We start from the raw sequence: 24,244 nt of genomic DNA, 5'->3' as shown, positions 1-24,244 counted from the left end.
ACATAGAAACATCTCTTTTCGTTCCTGGACTCAGGGACGGGTCGTGATTCTCAAAAAAACTGCAGAGAATAAAACTGAATTTGCTGATCAGCTTTCCAACAACTCTTCAGAGGAACACGTTCCTCGTGTAAATCAGACGGTGCTCCTAAAGATTCAGCTCCGGAAGAAAAAAAACAGAGATCCCTGTCAGCAGTAGAGAACAGGAGATTTTTTTTGTTTTAAGGTTGCAGCTTTGAGTTCAGGGAGTTGTTTTTTTCAGGGAACTGGAGCTTGGCTAATACTTGGAAACATCTAGAGGTCAGCATGGTTAGGACTTGATCAATATGTGCTCTGATGTCTTTTTTTTCTGAGCCCACAAAAGCAGAAAAACAACAGGTGGAGTGAAACAACAACAAGAGCTTGTTTGAGCTGAGTTATGGAGGCTCGGTCGAGAAAAAAAAAAAAAAAAAAGAGAGACGTGCATGGGGAGAAGCGGGGAGCAGCAGGCAGACAGACGGGAGAGGCCTGAGCAGATAATGGAGGAGGAGGCAGGGCAAACAGACGGGCGTCCTCGGAGCAGGGCAGGCAGGCAAACAAAACCCAAACAAGTGAAACAACGAGTCTGAGGGCTGAGGGTGGCGAGGCCGCGGGGATTTGGACCTGAAGCAGAAGAAAAACAGGGTTAGTGAGAAATCCAAAAAAACACACAGAGCTAAAAACAAAGAAAAAAAAGTTTGTTGCAGAGTTGGGTGTGTGGAGTTAACGAACTCCAAGGTGTGACTGAGAGAAAAACACAGGAAGCCGATGCCCATGCAGCTATAGGACGGACACACACATGGTTGAAAGCTGCATGTGCCTCCATACAGGAGCTTTTGGAGGCTGCGTTCAAAGACAGATTGTGCAACAGCCGCACGACTAGGCTGTCACATTTCAAAGGCTCCTGCGGCGTTTTTGGTTTCCTGGGCCACCACCATCTCTCCTCTCCTCTCCTGAGCGGAAACTCTATGAATTTGAATAAGTAGAAAAAGATCCTGAACCAAAGTTGGAGAATGTTTTTTCTTTTCCTGGGCGTGAAGAGAATATGAGGCCTGAAGTGAGACCTTCAGAGTCGAGAAAAAAAAACACTTTGAAGCCACAGATTCGATCCAGTTTGTCTAATCTGAGGATCTTTAAGGACTTTGCATAGATAGGAGGGAGTATATACGAAGGTGTTAAACTGTTTTCTGCTCTGGTTCAGGTGAGTTATAGATCCTCCAGTGACCTCAGACACAACCTGTTTATTTACATTTAGTCTAAACAACCAACTGAACCAAACAGCCGTTGTTGAGATCCGTTATTCGAGTTCAGTAGTTGAATGTAATTTCCAGGAGTCGACAGTGAGAAGAAGAAAGCTGCCTCTTCAGATTAAACGTTCTTTCTCTCACATTCACATTCAAAGAGCTGCACTCGACTGCTCGCTCTAAAAGTGACAGAGGTGTTTGTGTGAAGAATGAAAAAGAGCTGCACTTCTTCCTCCACACACCTGAACCACCACTGAGTAAAGTCCTAGAGTAGTTTTATAAATGTACAATTTTTACAAAGTCACTGGAGACCACAGATGATAAATAAAGATGGACGAGCTGCTCTGCTGTTGCTGAGAGGAGCTGAGACATGAGACTGCATGCTGGTTCAGTTTGTGAGAATTAAGCCCCCGCCTGTCACTCATAAACAGGTGAGTTACAGTCGTCAATAAGGAGGAAATTAGTAGTAATTGTTTTGTTTTTTTGTAAAAGGCTGTAAACATGTTTATTTCTGCTGTTAAAGGGATAGTTCAACATATTGGCAAATTGGCCCATTGCCATAATCCCAATAGTCATAGCAGTAGGTTTGTTACCTTTAATTATTTAAGCTATTTTTAGAGCAGCAGAGCAGAGCCGCGAGCTGCTCAGAGCTACGCTACGGAGGCTAATGGGATTTCTTGGTTTCCCTCATCAAACTCATCAAATACACAATCCAACAACTCCAAAACGCTCTGGTGGACAAGTTGTGACCTGCACATTCACCACGCTATGAGATAATAACAGAACGTTACCAGACAGAGTTGTTTTAGAGGTAAATGCAGAGACTGCTTGCATAAAAACTGTCCCTGAAGGCAATGCGCATCAGCGGTTTTGCATGAATTTACCTACAAAACAACTATTATCTCATAGCGTGGTGAATGTGCAGGTCACAACTTGTCCACCAGAGCGTTTTGGAGTTGTTGGATTGTGTATTTGATGAGTTTGATGAGGGAAACCAAGAAATCCCAGCTCAAGGCTCTGCTCCACCGTTCTAAAAATAGCTTGCACCGACAATTAAAGGTAACGAACCTACTGCTATGACTATAGGGATTATGGCAATGGGCCAATTTGCCAAAATGTTGAACTCTCCCTTTAACATGGGAGTCTCTGGACTCACAATTGGAGCCAGACTCTAGTGGTCATTATAGGAACTACAGTTTTTTTTGTTTTTTTGTTTTTTTACTTTATCTTGTGAACTTGAAACTGACAGAGGAAGGTGCAGAGGAAAAGTGACATATTGTAATTCATATCAAACGTGCTCCGTCTTCTCTGGTGTGTTGTCAGTTTTGATTTATGGATTATTATGGGAACCTGTTCCCATAATGAAATAAAGGGTTGATGCTTTATGTGTTCACATCTAAATTTTATGTAGACTTTTAACCTAATTGACCCAAAAGAAAACAACTCTGTTTCCATCACGAGTCCACTCGCTCTTCTTTAGCTCGTGTTATTTCATCGCTGCTTTGAACTATTAATAATTCTGTTTTCTTTTTATCTACACACTGAGATCAGAACCACACCTTCTTTTTAGTCCAGTCCCACAGACAGAATATCAGGATGCCTGATAATGAGAAGGGTCCCTGGGCCCTCATCAAGCTGCCGCCCCCTCTATAACCACAGATAAGAGCAACACATGATGTTTGTATCTCACGGTTCATAAAAGGAATATCTGAGCGTCCAGAAGAAAGGGAATATTTCTGGTCTGATGTGGGCGTTGCCTCTAATTCTCTGTGTCGGAGCAGGTAGTTAATAATGAAACTTCTCTGATGGTTTCATCTGTTAATGCCATCTGGAAGAAGAGGCAGGGGTGGATGATGGGATATATAGAGCGGGGCGACCTTGCCTTTTTTCACACAAGGATACAATATGTTAATCTGCCTTCCTTTGAGCCCGACGTGCTCGCTGCTGGGTTTTATAACGCACAGCTGCTCCTCCTCGGTCACATCCAGGTCCGACCTTAATGAAAACTGAAATGGAAACAACTCGGTTTGTTTACATGGGGAAAAAAAACACTCAGAGAATCAGCGCTAAAGCCTGGATTTAATGCGATCTACGGTCTATGATCGCCGTATGTTTCACTGACTCAACCGTTTCAAACACGTGTCGCTGTCTCATGTTTCTGCCTCAATCCCAAACTCCCCGACCAGATGTACCGAGACCTCATATCTCCGTCTCCTTCACCTGGCTGCCCCGCCCACCCTGTTTATGCCCGGTCCCACTAATCATTCGCCTGACAGTCACCAGGGCCTCGGCAGTAGAAACTTAAACTGCAATATCAGATATTTTGGTGGAAAACAAACTTTTTCTTTTTTTCTTTTTTTGCTGTGAACATACTACTGATCAATATATTTGCTAGGGGTGTACTTTAATCTGAATATACATTTGTAAAGGCACAGAGATGAGAATGAGATAGATCTGAATATTTTTTAAATCATTTGAAATCATTTTGAAAAGGAAAAGAGAAGCTCATTTTTATTTCATGGACTTCCTTAATGAAGTCAGAGTGACAGATGAGAAGTTAGAAAAATATTCCATAATTATTTTATTTGGACCTAATTGTAGTTTATTCATGGTTCTTAGATCGTTTTGTGTTGTGGTTTTGATTACTGGTATTTAATACTTATTTAGTGTTTTTGATCAGTGCTGGAACACTTTTATATATTTTTCTGTTTGATCTTTTTATTATCATGTGTGAATGGGATGACCCTTCACTTTATTGTACTTTTTTTTTACTCTCAGCCTAAAATCAAATGAACCTGAACTTGTTACAGTATATGGCAATATTATACATTTATCTGATGCTTTGAAGGCCGATGCATTGCCAGAATTAACAATATTTACTTTAATCTAACATTCCTGTATAATCTGATTAAGTCTAAAAATGATAAAGAAAAAAAAGTCCAGTTCCAAAATAGATACAGTCATCTAATGTCTTTTTTTTAAAGCACAAATATTCACTTGGATTCAAAGATGAACTGATAAGATTTACTGTAGTATTAAAAGGTCAATGTCAGTGTGACCTCATAAAACACTTTCCTCTTGCCATAACTCAAGATTTCACAGGGACAGTAATGATTTCACAGAAACCACTCTGGATAAACAGGGTTGTAATCTGAAACCATGAGGCAGCAGTTCTAGTTTTTTAAAGTTATTTATTGAACTGATTCATTTCAAAATTATTTAATGTAGTCGGTAGTACTGACACAAATCTCCAATTACCCTAATAACTGACTAGAAATGCTAAAATAAGCTGAATGACCTAATTTGAATACAAATTATTGACATTTGCTATCGATCCATTCATCAATTAATGAGGTTTCCTGTGTGTCTAAAGTCGAATAAATCTGGATCTTTGACGTGAAGATGTGTCAGAAATACATCACTCACAGAAAACTGTCACTGCTGAAACCGCACACGCACTCACGGAGTAATTAAAGATGTAATTAAATCCATCTGAGATGAGACTCGGTCTGATGAGCTGCTTCCTTCCTGTTATCAGACCTGCTGGCTCAGTCCCTGAAAAACAGGTTTTTTTATTTGCCGTCTTCGGTTTTAATGAAGTCTCAGCCTGCTGATACATATTCAATAACACAGAAACAGGGGAGAACATTATTTTTGGTCAATATTGTTGCATTGTGAGTTTCCCTTACAGGCGTTTTTTACGCCGCTGGAGTTTGTTCCCATCGACTGGCTGGAAATGAAATCTGCAGCTAACGAGGAACCAGAGGGTAACGGCGGAGTGGCGCTTCACCGCCGCGCTGCACCTTCATTAGAAATCACATCTGACAGTCAGCGGAGGGAATGATGCAATTCTTCTCTCCGATTCAAATTAGCTTTATTGGTATGTCTGTAATGAGAGTAAATGTTGAATGAGGCCCTTTAATATTCGGTCCACAGCTGATTCTGACCTCTGTTTAAACTTTTCTGCACAAACCCTACAGGGGGAAATACAAATGATATTTAGAGCCAATTGATCACTCAGGTGTTTAGTGTTTACTCACTGCAATGAAAACAAATGTACCTGCACTTAAATCGAGTGTATTACAGAAGCAAAACTGCAAACATGGCTCCTCTGTTGGAGCTAAATCACCTCTCCAAACCTAATTATACTTCAGTGAAACTGTTAATTGAACTCCGACCTGCTGCTGGAGGACAGGTGAAGAAACCATGTGACCCAGTCATGTGATGTGATGAACCTGTTTATTGCACCATTATCCCAGTTCATTTATTATCGCTGTCGTAGATTGCAATTATCAAAATGAGGCGGCCTACGGAGGAATTCCGCGACGCATCCAATTGGCTCCATTTCTCCAGTAACCTTGACAACACGTTTTATGGCCTTCAGTTTTTAGCTGAAACCCAAGACTTCTATCAGTGATTAAGTATTAGCGGTCTGTAGGGAAAAAACAACCAAAACAGAGAAAAAGTGACTGGATTTGCACCCATAGACTGTGTGTTCGCACCACACAACTTGCTGACTTGTGATCAGGCGGCCTTGAAGTCGTAAAGAGTTCATTGTAGACAGATAAACAGCAACACATTTGGTATTCAGCATGTACAGTAAGGGACTTCTGGTCAATGAGCTTCAATAATCAAATCTTTGAAGAGTTGTGTGATATTTGCTGAATTTGACTCAGATCAGGCACTTTTGTCAGGGACCACCAGGATCTTCTGGTGACGTTACAATCAGGCCTAAAGTCGCCTTATCTCAACTTGGCACAAGGAGAACATCAAAATCCTGTAGTTGTTGTTTTGATCAAAGTGTTGTATTGATTGACAGGCAGACTACCAAGAATATTTGTCTTATTTCTAGTGAAAACAAATCTAATTATACTTAAAATAAGACTAATCATGTAAGAAGTTGCTTGTTTTTAGACACCTTTTACTTCTTTCAAGCATATTTTCACTTGAAATAAGTAGAAAAATCTGATAGTGGAGCAAGTTTTTCTTTCTTATTACAAGCACACAAAACTTGCTTTCACTGGCAGCTTTTTTTTTTTTTTACTTATTTCAAGTGAAAATTAGTTTGAAACAAATGAAAATAATCTAAAAACAAGTTCATTTGTAGGTGATGAGTCTTATTTTAAGTGGAAAGAGATTAGTTTTGACTAGAAATTAGACAAATATTCTTGGAAAGAGTTTGAGTTTTTGCAGTGTATAGTTTCACCAAGGAGTCAGGTTTGTTGTTGCAGGTGTCGGCTGCTCGGACTCTGTTTCTCCTTCAGGTGGCCTGAGTTGAGAAACCTTCACATTAACTCTGAATCTTGACATCATAAAATGGTTAGTGCTGCTTTTATCACCGAAGCCTCCAGAGGTTCCTCATCCTCCCTCCCTCTTGCTCCTCTCCTGCTCCTTCCCTTCCTCTTCTGAACGATCCTCCTCCGCTCTCGTCGTCTCTTCGTCTTCATCTCTCGCCGCGTTGTATCATAAAACACAGTGTTATCAGTTTTATGTCGAGGTGTTCTCTCTCTGTCTGCTGCCTGTATCTCTCTCCATGAATCAGCCCCTCCTCATGCTGCATTCACAGTCTCGTGGGACGTTGTAGATATGAGCTTCCTGCTGGTTTTCACCACGCTGCAACAACATGCTGGAGCTAATTATGCCGCGGTGGCCTTGTTTCTCTGACTTCCAACACACACAGAGAGAGATTTTTGCTGTTTTTTCCCCCCTAAATCTTATTTTGAAATATTTTTTGAGGCAGAAATCACTACTGCTGCTGGTCAAATCAACCAACCAGTAAAAGAAGAAGGGGCACAATTCCTTCTGGTGGATATTTGTCACTGGGATACTGAAGATAGAAGCTCGATGGAAATGGATAAAGTCTGGGAAAAATTCACTGAAACAATCAAGATGTCTGGTGGAAAAGAAACTTTTACCGAGACCAAGTGTGAGAAGTTTCCTGGCGCTTCACACAGTCAGCTGAAAAGTGGATCTTTGTCAGACAAACAGATTATCAATTATTTTTCTTTTAGCCCCAGACCTCATTTTCAAATTGCTTGTTCTGGTCTCACAGCAAAATCCCAAATACACTCAGTTTACAATGATCCAAAGATGAAGAGAAAATGGCAAATCCTCAGATCTGAGAGCGACTACTCTCTTTGATAAACTGATAAATTACAAATATAATTTGACTTTAATATATTTTTCTTTTGAATCAATATTTGAATATAAAAAATCTGTCAATTATGAGCACATCTTGTAAATGAACATTTTTGATAAGGATCCCTTCAGTTTGGTCCTGTAAATGTGAGCGTCATGCATATAAAAAACTAATATGAGCATCAATAGTATCAATAAAAGACTCACTTTTCTTCCCTACTTACTTCCCAACTTTTGAACACTGGTAGGAAACAGGATCTATTTTAGTTTCTGATTCATGGAAATCAGCCCCATAGCTGGAAGGGGTGAAGACATAAAGATGGACACGATGTCAGATCGCGGCATTTCACCGGTGGCTCAGCAAAAAGTTGTTGAAAGTTGAGAAATGTGGAACAAAACTTTCCTGGGATCTGAGCCCTGCCTCGAGATTTACCGGCGCTTTCAATTAAAATTTGCCGCCTGCATTGTCATCTCTCTCTCCCCCCCTGTTTTAAAATTCTGTTATTCTGTGAAACGCTTTAATATAGAAATAAGCTCTTGCCTAGAGAGAAGAGTGATGGAAAATTAGCCATCGATATTGGCTCTTCAGGGATCCTGTAGCTCCCCCCGAGCTCACTGGTGTTCAAATTGAAAAGTCGGCCTGCAGGTTGTGTTTCCACATCAGCTCCATCCCCCGATGGAGCGCAGAGGATAATCAGTTCAATTCAGTGTCGCGAGTTTCAACGATTAAAGAGGCGCTTCTGCATTTTTTACAATTTACAAAAAATGTGGAGAGAAGAATCAAGAGTTTCTGTGTAATGAGAGTGAGTGGATCCCGGGGGCGGGTTCGGTTACAGCACCGCGACAAGTCGACAACCCAACTCTGCTCTAAACGTGTTCACATTTCCAGAGCAGGAGGCTGTAAAACGTGTTCATCATCCTGCATAATGTCTCTCTCTCTCAGCTCTGATGGGATTTTATTTCTCTCTCTGTGACCGTAAAGAACACACACACACACATACACATACAGTAAAGAGCCAATCAGTGTGTGCCAAACAAGCAGGTGGAGATATCAAATGCACCCTCCTCCTCCTCCTCCTCCTCCTCCTGCTGCTGCTGCTGCTTCAGGTCGATCAGAAACAAATATCTCACCTTGTTTTGAGCTCTGAGTGTCATGTCCCGGCTGCAGAGCAGAGATGTATCATCATCCTGCTCAGATTCATCAGGAGCTTCTGTCTCTTCGAGCTCCTGACGAATGACTGACGACAGGACAAGAGGAAGGACGATCAAACGTTCTCCGCCCTCAGCTTGTCCCCCAGAGGAGACAAAACACAACAGACATCAGGGCTGATGTTCACATCTGTCTCCGCACATGGTGCAACCGGGAGCAACAGCCGATTACTGGATTTCTACCAGGAGGAAAAAAACATGTTAGGAAAGAAATTTTGGGTTCACACAAAATTTGAGAGAGACTGTGGAAGAAGGTGACGAGGTCCTTTCACTGCTCGAGGCTTAAAGATGGCTGCCTCATGTTTTCTGTGTTTGCATGAATAGATTATATAGACCATTAAAAAGACATCATGCAAAGTATGTGGTACAGGTCCATGTCATTGAATATTCATTATTAACAGTAGCATCTTAGCTCAAAAATCAATTTCTCTGAAGCATCAGCAATGTCATCGACCGTGAATCTCAACTGAAATTCATGAGTGTATAAAATAATTTTCAGTCAATCATGTACAAGCACCATGTCATAAATAGAAATCCTGAGATGTCAGTGCTACTACTTACAGTGTTCATGCACTGAGCACTATAGTACGGTATTCAGTTAATTGGCTCCAATTTAGGATTATTTTCTTGATGGATTAGTCTATTCTGATTATTTTGTCAATTAATTAATTGATTCAATTGATTGGTTTGTAAAAGTACAGACACTGGTGAGAAATGTTGTTTTCCCCCCCCAACCAATAAGATGAATATCAAATTACTGTTAAATTAAAGTAATTAAAAGGAATAGAGGTTTCTAAATTCATGAAATGAAACATGTCTTAAAGGGATAGTTCAACATTTTGGCAAATTGGCCCATTGCCATAATCCCTATAGTGGTAGGTTTGTTACCTTTAATTGTCGGTGCAAGCTGTTTTTAGAACAGCGGAGCAGAGCCGCGAGCTGCTCAGAGCTACGCTACAGAGGCTAATGGGATTTCTTGGTTTCCCTCATCAAACTCATCAAATACACAATCCAACAACTCCAAAACGCTCTCGTGGACAAGTTGTGACCTGCACATTCAACACGCTATCAGATAATCACAGAACGTTACAAGACTGAGTTGTTTTAGAGGTAAATTCATGCAAAACCACTGATGTGCATTACTGTTGGAGGCAGTTTTTCGGCAAGCAGTCTCTGCATTTACCTCTAAAACAACTCTGTCTTGTATAATCTAATATTTAAAACCAACACATCTGTATCATGGTGAGTGAAACAAAATCAATCAAAATCTCTCCTTACTGTATTATTAGTTTGAAAGCTTCCAGGTAAATGTAGTGTATCTGAAGTAGAAAGTGTTGTGAAATGGAAACGCTCAGTGCAGTATTTTAGTAAATGTACGTAGGCCTACTTGGACTTGCAGGCACTTCAGGTGTTTCTTCTGGAACAGTTACCAAACTTTACTTTTATCAGAAACAGGAGTGTCTGGTTTAATGAACGTCTTGCGTCCAGACCACGAGTCCTCTGAGTCCACTCTCTGTCTAAACCTGCTCGGCTCCGACAGATCTCCATCTCCTCCTGGTTCTCTGACTCTTCGCTCTCTGTGGTTTTTCTCCCAGAGTGAAAAAGCTTCAGATGTTTGACAAGTGGAAACACCAACCTCCAGAGTCCAGGAGCTCTTTCAATCCAAACTCTCTGTTTTTTTCTTTTTGTGAATTTCTGTATTAGTGTGCATGTCTGAGACGCAGACGCTGAGCGAAAGGTAAAAACATAAGAGTCAGAATAAGAGTGGGAACTTTCCCACAAGTCATCACTGTATTCGGTTTGATGTTGTTTCTCCTCTGGCACCAATCCCACTCTTTGTTTGCTCTCTGAATGACAACACCTGCTCCAACAGACTCCGACTTAAGTCTTTCGTCTGGATGATCAGACTCATTGTAAATTACAACATGATGCTGAACATTGTGGTTCGTTTAGAAGATCAAAATCATCAAAAGGAAGATGATTAAAAAGAGTTGGATGAAAACTTTGGGCTTTATCCTGTGGCGGCTGTTCCTTCATCAGAATGGGTGACAATTAGCACATCTGTTTAGCACCTTTTAGCATTGCAGAAGGAGGAAGAAGATGCTTGCTGGAGCTTTTTTTATTTATTTATTTATTTTTTAGAAAAGATGGATGTATTATTTTTGAAAAATGTATCGTTTTGATGAAAAAGTTGTAGCTATAATGACTTCAACAACACAGAGATTAAGAGAGATCAATCAGAGATCAATCAGATCTCAGCTCAGGTGTTCACTGATTTTACACGGTTATGTTAAATCATATAGCTAAGAGTCTTGAGCTGGTGTTAACAAACTTAAAGCAGAAGTGAGTGATCCGGTCGTTTTCGCTAATGCTGCGTTCCAGGCAGGCTTTTGAAATCGTAAATTACAGCTTCAAGTCACAACTTACGACTTTGTAGCGTTCCAGGCAACCCACTCGTGTTTTTCCGACCTGTTTTACCGGTGAAAGTCACTATAACGGCCACTCGTAACTTCCGACCTGTGAACTCGTACCAGATCGAACTGGTACCACTTCACGGTCGGAAAAATACGAGTTTCCTTGAACGCACCATAACAGTCCTCGTACCTACGTCGCCACATTCACGGCGTCCCTTGGCTGCACACACAGCCCTGCATGCCGTTCTCTCTCCTCATTGGATAAAAACTGTAGGATACGATAAATGTTTTCTCCTCGGCTCAGAGCAGAGCAGAGGGACTGGGAGACCCGTGTTTCAGTCCAAACACTCTATGTAAGTGATTGCTGTCGGAAGATATAACTATTTAAGACTTATATTAACACAACTATATCACTTACTTCTGCTATAAGTGATTTTACACTGTTACGTTGTAGAATAAATAAAAGTCTTGAGCTGGTGTTAACAAACTTATTTCAACCATCTAACCTTTGAACTCTTTATATTTGAGTTTGCTCTTGTGTGTCTGTGTGTGTTTTTTTTCTGTGTGTAACAAAGCTGTATGTTGTGTGTGCAGGTGTGTTGTGGTTGTCGGTGGTGTCGGAGGTGCTCTACATCCTGCTGCTGGTGGTCGGCTTCAGTCTCATGTGTTTGGAGCTTTTCCACTCCAGCAATGTCATCGACGGACTCAAGCTCAACGCCTTCGCTGCCGTCTTCACCGTGCTGTCTGGTAAGCTGGACGCCTGATAACACACACACACACAGAAACACACAGAAAAACACACAAAAATGAATTCTCCTACTGTCCTGCGAGAGACGACTTGTAAACATTTCGGTCTTGACCAGATCGTCCGTGCAGAGCAGAATAATCTCTAATCTCGGTGGGATCTGGTTAAACAGTTGTTAACAATGATAATCACTAATTTAAATAAACAGCACGTTAAAGCTTTTAACTTGGCAGCAGCAGGATCCACTTTACAGCCGTGACAGACACCGTGTTGGGAGCATTACGAGGTTAGCGGAGAGAGACTGATGCAGATTTGCGAGAGGTCGTCCAGGGTCAGAGGTTATCCCCTGGAAGCCGCCGCTGCGTCGGGTGCCAGGGATTTTTTCTCCAAACTCATGTTTAAACCTGTTATGCAAGACTCTGGCTCAGCCTCCGCCACGCTTCACACTGCTACCCCCCTTCTCCTTCTCCCGAGGACGTTTTTGAACGCACCACTGATTAACATGTTTTTACAGGGTTTGCACTGATAACCGAGTGGTTACCATGGACACCGACCTCCTGTAAAACGCAACGGCCGCAGGTCGTCCCACGGTGGCCCCTAATCATGATAAACATACTAATTAGCTGATGAAAACTATCGGTCACACCTGCCACTGACATGAGTGGATGTTGAAGTGATTGCTGAAGTTGGAGGAGTCGTTGATGACACGTTGAGTGAGGACGGTCCGGCCTGAATGAGTTATAAAGATACAGAGTGCAGTGTAACTATGACTGGAGCTGCACAACGAATCGTGATGTAATGGCCAAGTGTACTGTACAATTCAAATCAAAGGAGCTCTATTTATTTTATTTTTGTGACATGCTGTAAAGTCATATTGTCAAAACTTTAAAGGGATAGTTCAACATTTTGGTATGGTACACTATGAGATAATAACAGAACCTTACGAGATGTTTGTTTTCGAGGCAAATGCAGAGACTGCTTGCTGAAAAACTGCTCCAGATGGGAACGTGCATCAGCGATTTTGCATGAATTTCCCTCTAAAACAACTCTGTCTGGTAACGTTCTGTTATTATCTCATAGCGTGGTGAATGTGCAGGTCACAACTTGTCCGCCAGAGCGTTTTGGAGTTGTTGGATTGTGCATTTGATGAGTTTGATGAGGGAAACCAAGAAATCCATTTAGCCTCCGTAGTGTAGCTCTGAGCAGCTCAGGGCTCTGCTCCACCGTTCTAAAAATAGCTTGCACCGACAATTAAAAGTCGAACGAACCTACTGCTATGAATATAGGGATTATGGCAATGGCCCAATTTGTCATAATGTTGAACTATCCCTTTAAGGGACAAGATTCAACAAATATCAAATCATCAGTTTTGTTGTTTTTCTAAGTTAAAATGAAATTTGAAAATGACCGTGCACACTGCACAATTGCAATATCTGCCCATATAACGATGTTTTGTGTATATGGTTTTTGCCAAACTAATCTGTCTGTCAACATCAATCCAACCTTTCCTGGGAAAAGATATAAAGAGTTATTTTTTCTCTGTCAGTGCCGTTTGTGGACGCGAAAAAAAAGAAAAGAAAAGCAAAAGGGAGGAGATTCAAGAAAACCAAATTGCATCATTACAGATTTAATTGTGTCAGTAAATGTGACAGATGATCTCCAAGACATAATCAAATGTATAACCCAAACACATTAAAGCTGATAAAGGACACACACACACACATTTCTTAGGAATCTGTGTCGTCATGGCGTCAAGGTCGAGGAGAAATTATTCTCTCTTTATGGTGAACTATAAATCTGGAGCAGCTGAGTTTTATTTACTGTGGCATGAAGCTAAACACACACACACACACACACCCTCAGCGAGACTGATTACAAACACAGACACGTGGCTCTAACCCACCACACACTTCCACGTGACACACACACACAAAACACACCGTCTGTGTGTGTGCGTCGCTTGTTGTGATGTATAACCTCTGCATTAACGTCACACACACCGACTCCTTCACACTGGCCTTTTGATTTACTGTAGGTTTATGAGTGATTACATCCCCACCTCTAATTGATCAGATGTGTGGGCATGTTGAATCAATTGATACTTTGGAATGACTAATTATGATAATTACATGTGCTGTGATTTATTACTGATAATGTGCCGAGCTTCGTGATTTATTGTTGTTGTGTTTGTGGCGATTATCAGAGCAGATTATCTTGTGTGAGTGTTGGCAGTGTTAAAGAAGAAACCTGCTGAGGCTTTAACTGAACACTGTTGGCCAGAGGCTCGCCCTGAAGGAAAGGTCATGTGATTGTTGAAATCAATAGGATTCATCCTCTGGGGAGCACGAATGTGATCAGACACTTATTACTGTAAACTAAATAAACTGTGTGAGAAAACTGCAATTCCATACATGTATTTGTGGATCACCATATTTCACCTTGTGGATCCTTTTTATATTTATATAGAACGAAAAATTTTCAAGTGCATTGAAAAATACTTTCATGAGTCATTTACATCTAAATCTTAAAATACTTTAATGTGCATGTATTAATTCTGAGACTGATCTGACTCCATATAAAACTATAAATGAAGATATACAATACAATATACTGTATGGATAACATTAAAGGGATAGTTCAACATTTTGGCAAATTGGACCATTGCCATAATCCCTATAGTTTTAGCAGTAGGTTTGTTACCTTTAATTGTCAGTGCTATTTTTAGAACGGCGGAGCAGAGCCGTGAGCTGCTCAGAGCTACGCTACGGAGGCTAATGGGATTTCTTGGTTTCTCTCATCAAACTCATCAAATACACAATCCAACAACTCCAAAACGCTCTGGTGGACAACTTGTGACCTGCACAATCACAACGCTATGAGATAATAACAGACCGTTACGAGACAAAGTTGTTTTAGAGGTAAATTCATGCAAAACCCCCTGTCAGGGGCAGTTTTTCAGCAAGCAGTCCTAACGTTCCAGTATTATCTCATAGCGTGGTGAATGTCCAGGTCACAACTTGTCCACAAGAGCATTTTGGAGTTGTTGGATTGTGTATTTTATGAGTTTGATGAGGGGAAACTAAGAAATCCCATTAGCCTCCGTAGCGTAGCTCTGAGCAGCTCGCGGCTCTGCTCCGCCGTTCTAAAAGCGTGCACACTAGGGATTATGGCAATGGCCCAATTTGCCAAAATGTTGAACTATCCCTTTAACATTATTTGTTTTGCTCTAAACCTAAATATCACCACTCAACCCGTCAGTGAAAGTGTTTCAGTCGGACTCTGCCGTCCTATAATCCTGATGATCTCTGGGTAATGAAGTCTTTCAGACTCATGTTGCCACATGAGGCTGTGAGAAAGTGCACTTCCCCTGCTGCAGCTCTAACAACAACAGCTTGTTGACATTTTGTTTGATGCAGTAACTGTGTGTGCGTGCGTGTGTGTGTGTTGCAGGTCTCTTGGGTATGGTGGCCCATATGATGTACACTCAGGTGTTTCAGATCACAGTCAGTCTGGGTCCTGAAGACTGGAGACCTCACAGCTGGGACTACGGCTGGTCCTTCTGGTAGGTCTACTGTACACACACACACACACACACACACACACTGGATTTCTTCTTTCTTCTGGTTTGTGATGACTCTGAGTAAAATGTTGCAGTAACTTAACGATCTTCAGAAGTGAAACACGCTCCAATCAGCAGAGGTATTAAAAACCAGTCACCTGTTTTAATGTTGTGGCAGATCAGCGCTGGTGATTGCTTGCTGTTGATTGGGTGCTTAAAACACATTAGCAAAACAGAGAAGAAAGGACTTTTTTATATACAGAGATACACTAATCAGGCAATAAAACAGATTAGCTGGTTTTATTGTTGTAACTGACCAGTGTGTACATTATATGCTATAGGATCTACTTTATCCACAGACTAAACTTTCCTGTGGTACTTTGAAGAAACTGCGTGAGGGGAAATGAGTCAAAATAATACTGTAAAGCCTCTTTATACGTTTTGAAAAGAGTGTGTATGTCAGATAGCAAAATAAATACAGTCCTAAATTAAGCTACATGCTTGATTTTCTCTAGTCAACTATAAACCCAGTAACACGACCCCAATACAGTATGACTGTCCAGTGCTGCCTGCACATCTGGACTAATTCTGGTGCACAGAATCATTTAAAACCAGCCGAAAACAGCTGGAATTTGCCCAGATATGAACGTATATGGGCCAGACATGGGCGTAATGGGTTTAATTTTGCTATACATTTATACCGTACCAGTGCTTGACCTATGAAGCTGAATGAATCGAACCTTTCTCAGACATATCAGTGTTGTCGACATATTTGTTGGTCAGTGTTGACACTTTCTTGTGCCTTCAGACTTTGCAGATGAACTGTCTGGGTTTAATTTAGAAATGGCGTCCTTATGCCAGTGTTGTGTTTATTTAGTTGTTTGTAGTTATTTTTATTGTGTACATATGTTGTTTAGATATTCCAGGAATTAACAGCAGTGCAAAAAGATATATGTTTAAATATTCATGAGGAATATCTGGCAGTAATTTGCAGAATTAAAGAATCCCATATGTTTCGGCCCTATAGTGTATATAATTAGTATAAATGTTGTACTGATGCACTGTTTGAATCAGATCTTGTCTTTAAGGATGTTGCTCTTACTGGAGGTGTGTGGGAGTGTGTCAGCAGGTGGTGTTCAGGTACACACTGCTGTTGTTTTTGACATCATTAGCCAGACGAGACTTGTCTTGACCTTCCCTGCTCTCTGCTCGAAGGCAGAATCGTGCTGCAGCTGTTGTCTGAGTTCACTCAGGTCGCTTGTGGATCAAAGAGAGAAAGTGACTCAGAGATGAACAGGAGCCAGTGTCTTGCCTTTGATTTTTTTTGGTTGTTGTTGTTATTGCTGCTGTACAGTAGTAATAATCTAGATGGAGCAGATGGAGTTCACCCACTTGTCTTCATATTGTCAATGTTCAGTTTTCTGAATTTCTCCGAGCACTTTGAAGACCTCACATTCACGCTGGCTTAAGAACTGAGCCTCAAATTTCATCCGTGACTAAAAGACCTGAGGAAAATCATCTAATACACTGTAAAAAAAATTCCGTAGAATTTACGGTAAAATACTGGCAGCTGTGGTTGCCAGAATTTTACCGTAGAAAATACGGTCACAATGTATTACACGTTACGGTATGCTGTTTTGGCAACCGTAAATTTCACAGTAGAGAACTGTTATTTGTTTACGGTAATTTGCTGTAAAAATAACAGTTATAATATAAATCTGTTTACGGTAAATTCTTTTAAAAATAACGGATATACTGTAAACCTAATTACAGTCCATCAGTGAAAAAACACGGTAAAACTGTAAGATATAGTACGGTATTTTATTGCAAAATTCACGGTAAAATACTGGCAGCTGTGGTTGCCAGAATTTCACCGTAAAAAATACGGTACAACACATAATGGAATTACAGTTTGTTGGCGTAGATTTTACAGTCAGCAAATGCAAATGGTAAATTATAAAGGAAATAACCAATTAAAGGACAATTCCAGGCGAATTCAACTCGGGGGTGTATTTTCCTATCATTTCAGGTCTAAAAGAAGGAATCTGAAGATTATCAGTTTAATCGCTCCTGTTTTGCGGTAGTTGCGTCTGTCCCCGCATCGCCATGGCAGCAATGAATGGGAGTGGATGTAAGTTCCGCTGTTTAGGCTGTTTACAGCCCTCAAAGCCGCAATTTTTTTCCACAGACAGCGTAAGATGGAGACTCAAACATGCACCGAGAAGTTTATTTGCTTCAAGCAAGCCGACATGTTTGTAAAACTAGATCTAATTCAAAGTCTCCCAGAGTCTCGCGCGAGCCCGAAGTTGCAGTGCTGGTGTATTCAGGTGCAGTTGGAGCTATCGTTTGTGTCATAAACACAGGAATACCAACTCTTGACTTGCTTCAAGTGTAAATTTTTTTCCACAGACAGCATCAGGTGGCTACTCAAACATGCGCCGAGAAGTTTTTTTTACTTGAAGCAAGTAAAGAGTTGATATCCCTGTGTTTATGACACAAACTGTAGCTTTCCTACTGCACCTGAACACACCGAGCACGGCAACTGGGTCTCGCGCGAGACTCCGGGAGACTTTGAATTAGATCTAGTTTTACAAACATGTCGGCTTGCTTGCTTGCTTAAATAAACTTCTCGGTGCATGTTTGAGTCTCCATCTGACGCTGTCTGTGGGACAAATTTGCGGCTTTGAGGGCTGGAAACAGCCTTAACAGCGGAACTTACATCCACTCCCATTCATCGCTGCCGTGGCGATGCGGGGACAGACGCAACTACTGCAAAACGGGAGCGATTAAACTGAAAATCTTCAGATTCCTTCTTTTAGACCTAAAATGATAGGAAAATACAGCCCCGAGTTGAATTCGCCTGGAATTGTCCTTTAAGCCCATTGTAAACCAAAGTACAGACTATAATTGATAAACTTTAAGAACCTCTCTTTGCATATACACATTCTCTGTGAAAAACAGAACTTGTCCAGTATACTCACAAGGCAGTGTTGACATCTTGAAAAGACAGTGTGTGTCCATACATATGAAGAAGGATAGTCCATGATAGAAGAAATAAACATAATGAAAAAAGGAGCCACTTGCCCTGTGTTGATCAACACTAATAAGTCACTGAGTCCAGACTTGGCTGAAGAGGGCTCTTAACATATACATGGTGTTCAAGAAACTGGAACTTAAAGCATCCAGCAGTCACCAGTTCTGCTTGAAGACTCATATATTGTCCATTTGGTGTCCACTGTAGACTGGCATGATCCTCTCTGCAGCCAGAAAACAGAAACAAAGCAAAGGTTAGATTGATGCAGTGCCTGAGCATGGTGCCTACAGAGATAAATTCAGCCTTCTGTTGTTAAACTGAGCTCCAATGAGCTATACATAGAATGAAACCAGCACTCTGGAATATAGTTTTGCAGGTCATCAGGAGTATTTCATTTATTTTATTGTATTAGTGTGAAAGGTAGAAACTGTCACTTTTCAGGACTAAATGATCATCAGTATTTGTTTCACCCTTGTCGAATTGCAGCCTAAATCCTGAATCCTGTCCGTAATACAGATTTTTTTTTCTACTGTATGTTTGTATGAAGCTGTTGGCACCGTGCACTTGTGGGAGATTGATTGAGTGAAGTTTGAGTTGTACATAAACCATTGCTTACCTCTAATTAGCCTTGACAAGACTGGTGTTTGAGTCATTGGGTCCAGACTTGACTGAAGACAGGTGGGACAGAGTCTCATACAGACATGGTACAATGTTGAAGAAACTGGAACTTTGGGCAGGTGTTGTCATCATTCCTGCTTGAAAATTCACCAGCAGTCTTCAATCAGGTGTTTACTGTGGACTGGCATGAACCTCTCTGCAACCAGACAAAGAAAGACAACAAAGAAAACATTGTTAATGATAATGATAATTATTATTATATAGCACACTGTTGCAAAGTGCTTCCTACAGCAACAACAACAACAAACAAAACATTAATAAAAGAAGTTGGAACAGAAAAAAAAATAAATGGTGAATGAAGAGTAGGTTTAAAAAATCTAATAGAAAGGCCAACCAATAAATATGATTTCAGGAGGCGCTTAAAACAGTTAACAGATTTAGCAGATCTAATAGATTGAGAGAGATTGAGGGAGAAACTGTGGAGGCTACAGCTGAAAACACACAATCCTTTGGATTTGACATTGAATCAGTGATTTTGATGGTTTTTTTTAAGGATAGTTCCGAGGATTTATCCTTAAGGAACTCCAGATAATAGGGTAGTAGACATAAATGGGAGACATAATTATTGATGTGGCCATGTAAATATTTGACAGGTATGAAGAAACAAAAACATTTAATGGCAGCACCAGTTCAGAAGCCTATCAATTTAAATGTACTCACTGAAGCCGAGTGTTGATAACGCTGAAGATGTACTGGCCATGCCACATTCCTGCAAAGTAGGCTGCCTTGCATTCTCCAGCTGCACCATGCTGAGGAGAAGGTAAAATGATTTTGTAGTGTTAAAAATGTGTACAACTAAGGATGGGATGGTTCTGTACAAATATATATGTTGAACACAAAATGAACTCATGTAACACTTCAGTAATAATGATAATGGACAGAAGTAACTACATGGATATCTTAACAAGGCAGTTTTAGGCCGGTGTATTTTCCCTCTTCCACACAAACACAGTAACACATAACTTTACCTTAACAGTAATGATGTTGGCCTCCTTTAGGAACGTCTGCACCTCCATGAGAGCAAGGCTCCTCTTCAGACCGTCTATCTCCATGTGCTAGCTTCCACATACTTTACTCTGATTAGAAAACACAAAAACTCTGGTTACTCTCAGGTCCTGTCTCTCACGCTACAGTCTCATGCTATAGTAGTCAGCGTTATTAGCTTAACGATCGGCCGTTAACGTTATTAGCATAACAATCGACCGTAGCTGTATTAGCATAACGGTCGTTAGCGTTAGCCTAGCCATCGTTAGCGTTAGCCTAGCTCATGTGCTAAACGGCCAAAGTAACACAAACCATGCTCATTTTTAAATACTTACAGTTCATCTGTAGCTTTTCCACGGACAGTTGGTATCGATCCAACCTGAGAAAGTCCAGTCCGATTCACTGACACTCGTTGCTGAAGCAGTCAGACTTTTTTGCAGACTGAAGCTGGGGCATTTCCATCAAAAATAAAATTAATCCACTTTACTTATGTCGTCTTTGGCTGACAACAGAGCAGCTTGGTTGTAACCAGGTTGTAACGGCGCTCTGGCCAAAAATAACGGATCTTGGTGGCGCGCAGCAAACCAACCGTTGACCCAACAAATGGGTTACTATGGTTACTAGCTGGGTCACCTGTGGGTCACCCAAGCCAGAGTTGACTCAAGCTTCTTTTTTTCCTTTTTTTTTTTTTTTTTTACTGTGTGTATGTTATGGAGACTACATGTTTGTACAATAGAGATGTTTGTATTATTATAGATTATATTATAAGATTATAGTATCTTATTCTTATCTTAATTCACTGTGTTTTGACAACATGTAGTTTTTCTATTGCATCTACCCGAACAATGCCCACGTGACCACAGCCTGTCCTGATGTATTGCCCTACCATACTTTTTAACATTTTACTTTCTATAGAAATGATGGTATGATTTAATGGTTGTGTACCGTAAATTTAAACGTAAACACCAGCAAAATCTGTAATTCAGACAGAATGATACCGTCAATTTTACGTTAATTACACGCTTGTGACATTATGGTATTTTACCGTGAATTTTACAAACTTTTTGCAACATTCACAGTAAAATTCCATATTTTCTACTTAGTAAGACCGTAAAATTTAAAGTTATTTACTGTATCTTGATTTACGGTAATTCAGTGTATTTACTACAGTGATATACTATTTTTGATTTTACGGTATTTTACTGTTGCTATTTGACAGTTTTTTACCGTAATTTCTACGGACATTTTTTACAGTGTATGGTCAATATGGAGAGTGTTTTGTCAGCTGCTGCTTTTGAAGGTCAGGACTGAACTGTGCACCTGAATAACTTTTATGTTTCTTTGTAAGGAATCAGACCATACTAACGCAAGTAAAGACTTGAAGGCCAGAAAACAAGAATAAAACCTGCACCAGTGGCCACTCCTGTTAAAAGCCGATGTTTCTTGTCAGTCATCAGAGTGAGGGCCTCTCTTTTAACACCACGAGGGAGCCGTTCAGTGGTTAAAGTGGAATAAATTCAGCAGGTATGATTAACCTCTGTTGGAGCCGAAAAGGCTCCTTCAGGACGAATCAAGAGTCTGACTGTGCTCTATTCTGAGGACGATGGACAGCTAATGTGCACTCACATGTTGTGTTCAAAGCTCTCCTGAAGCTCGTAACCTGCCTCACTAAAGATGGAAACAGGACGAGGGAACGTACAAAAAAACCTTCACCTTAAGTTTGAACTAAAAACTGAAGGCTGTTGAATCTGAGATTATATAATATAATATTCCTCTTCCTCTGTCATTCATCATTAAGTCACAGCTTTTGTCAGAGACTCCAAGAGCCGGCATCATTTTTCCACCTGATATTATTCTTACTGTTTCTGTTATCTACGCTATTTTAATCCATGGTTCTACATTTATTAAGTTTTGTTCACAACAGTGTTGAGACGTTCACAGCCTGAGACAACCACTGGCATCCTGAACATGTCTATAATAAAAACATACACATCAAACTGCATCATATTTATCACACCAGAAATGAAAGTCTGGTCACTTTTTCAAACGATATTCATTCAGCTGATGTCTATCTATGTGGTTATATGTTTTACTTAGCAGTTATTATGATTGATTATCACTTTGAAGTTGTTTTTTTATTGTAAAAACTGAGTGTAGCAGGAAAGAGGAAAGTGACTGATGGTGTCTGTCGACCGACATTAAACTGTGAAATATCAAATTACAACAACGTTTGGCTTTCTGTCCTTAAAGATAAAGAATGATGAAGTGCATCAGTCATTTCCCTCCATACTGTTTCTCGCTCATCGTATCTACAGCTCTTTTCTTGACATATTTCTTGGTATAAAGAGTCTGACTCTGTAAAGATGGACCGTTATCGCTCCCATTAACAAACTAATAACTCACCCATTCCACCCCAGAGCCCTGACAGTCTCTCAATCAATTAGCGGCTCATCATTTATGTGCCTGCTAACACTAACTAGAGCAGAGGGTCAGGACTGAAGAGCTCAGAGTATTCACTGAATCACCACAGATGTTTTTTTCCAGTCCCAGAGGAAATTTCTCCATCTGGCTAATAACGCACCTCTTGACTTCCACCGAGCCGGTGACAGGTACTGAAAATATGTTAATTACTCCTGTGTCCATCCAAAACACTAACAACTACACCGGCCAGTGTAGCTGTTGTTGTGGACACGAATGATCCCCAGTAGGAGTTGAGCCATAATAAATGAATAACCTTTAGTCCACTCCTGTCTGGCAGCACCATCAGGGTAAAAATTGCACACCTTGGTAGCCAGATAATGGGCTGAACTTTGTTTCTCGGAAAACATTCAGGCTGACTTGATTGTTTCCATAGTCGTCTAAATATAACAATGAAACAGCTGTTAAGTCTGAGAAGTGGACTCACCGCTGCCTGGTCTCATGAAAGCGGCTCCACAGCTATAACCTCACTATTCAGGACACCGGCACTGATTGGTGGACAGGACACAGAGCTCGGTGCACCGCAACTCAGGAAAACCAATGCAAATAGACAAAACACAAACAAATCTGCTAAAACCATTTGATCAATTTGACAACTTGTGCAAAGACTCAGTTTAATGAAGGGGACACAAAACAGTGATGCACCTGGCTGGGATGCACTCACATGGATGTGTTCAATGCTTTTAACTTCAAAAGTCATAAAACATTGAACAGTAAGTGTATGATTTTGTCACTTTTTTTTTTGGTATGTAACCTAGAAACACTTTAATTGTGCTGTGTTTACTAGCAATGGGTTTGCGTTTTTGATTGTGTTGTCATATTGGGAAGATACATTGAGCTTTTACGGCCACTGCACTTTACAAAACTGAAAGTTAATCTGAACTGACTCACAAAATTATGCTTATATTAAATTATATTGACTAGTCAAGCAGTGTTTTACGCTACATGCAAATATCCTAAGGCTCAAATTAGGATAAACTCTCTAGGGAACATGAATTTCAGTCCCAAACTTGTTTGCGATCTAAACACTAATTACCTTCCTCACAAGCGTTGACATACAGTACACGTGGCTGTTCCTCACCACCTCATCATCTCTGTCCCTTTCTAACCAGCATGGCCTGGGGCTCCTTCACCTGCTGCATGGCCGCGTCCGTCACCACCCTCAACTCCTACACTAAGACGGTGATTGAGTTCAGGCACAAAAGGAAGCTGTTCGAGCAGGGCCTGCGCGAGGAGCAGAACTACCTGGACCAGGAGGCTTTCCACTACTTCCGGGACCGCTCCCTGCAGTCCATCTCCAGCACCGTGGAGGTCTACCCCGGCCACAGTGGCGCCAGAGGTGGGATCGTTGTTGGCGGCCCAGGTCCAGGTCCGGGACCGGGGCCGGGTCCGGGTCCCGGTCCAGGACGGAGCAAAATGAGAGCTGCATCGGCCTCCATAGACCTGGGGGATAACACAGACTCTCTGGGGGAGGAGCAGTGCTGAGCCGCCCACAGGGATGAGAGAGTCATGTGGGATGTGATGTGATATTCATTAGATTCACATGACGTCACTGTGTTTCTGCTCCGCCATATTTGTGTCCGAATCAGGGCAATCTGGGCACAGATCACAGCATGTTACGTTACCAGAACAAGTGGAGTAGTAGGAGCAAATCAGCAAGAGACCGAAAATTGACGTTATTTGAAAGATGCCAGGATTATATTGTGCTGTTGACTGTGATAGCAGTCGCCAAAGAAACCCCGGACT

At 41.0% G+C, this 24,244-nt stretch overlaps 1 protein-coding gene across 1 annotated transcript in view; it reads left to right on the top strand.

The window, feature by feature from the left end:
* Nucleotides 1-23,983, top strand: part of gsg1l (gsg1-like) — a gene marked incomplete at its 3' end in the record, with an annotated part of 37,784 nt that extends 13,801 nt beyond the window's left edge. Inside the window, exons 3-5 of the mRNA XM_083977153.1 lie at nucleotides 11,615-11,767; nucleotides 15,216-15,327; nucleotides 23,611-23,983. Of these exons, the coding sequence (XP_083833279.1) occupies nucleotides 11,615-11,767; nucleotides 15,216-15,327; nucleotides 23,611-23,983 (638 nt within the window). The remainder of the gene's footprint in view (nucleotides 1-11,614; nucleotides 11,768-15,215; nucleotides 15,328-23,610) is intronic.
* Between the last annotated feature and the right edge of the window lie 261 nt (nucleotides 23,984-24,244).

This window comes from Trachurus trachurus (genome assembly GCF_905171665.1).
Source record: "Trachurus trachurus genome assembly, chromosome: 8".
NCBI classification, from domain to species: domain Eukaryota; kingdom Metazoa; phylum Chordata; class Actinopteri; order Carangiformes; family Carangidae; genus Trachurus; species Trachurus trachurus.
The sequence above is the reverse complement of the archived record's forward strand: the minus strand, read 5'-3'. Positions and strand labels throughout refer to the sequence as shown.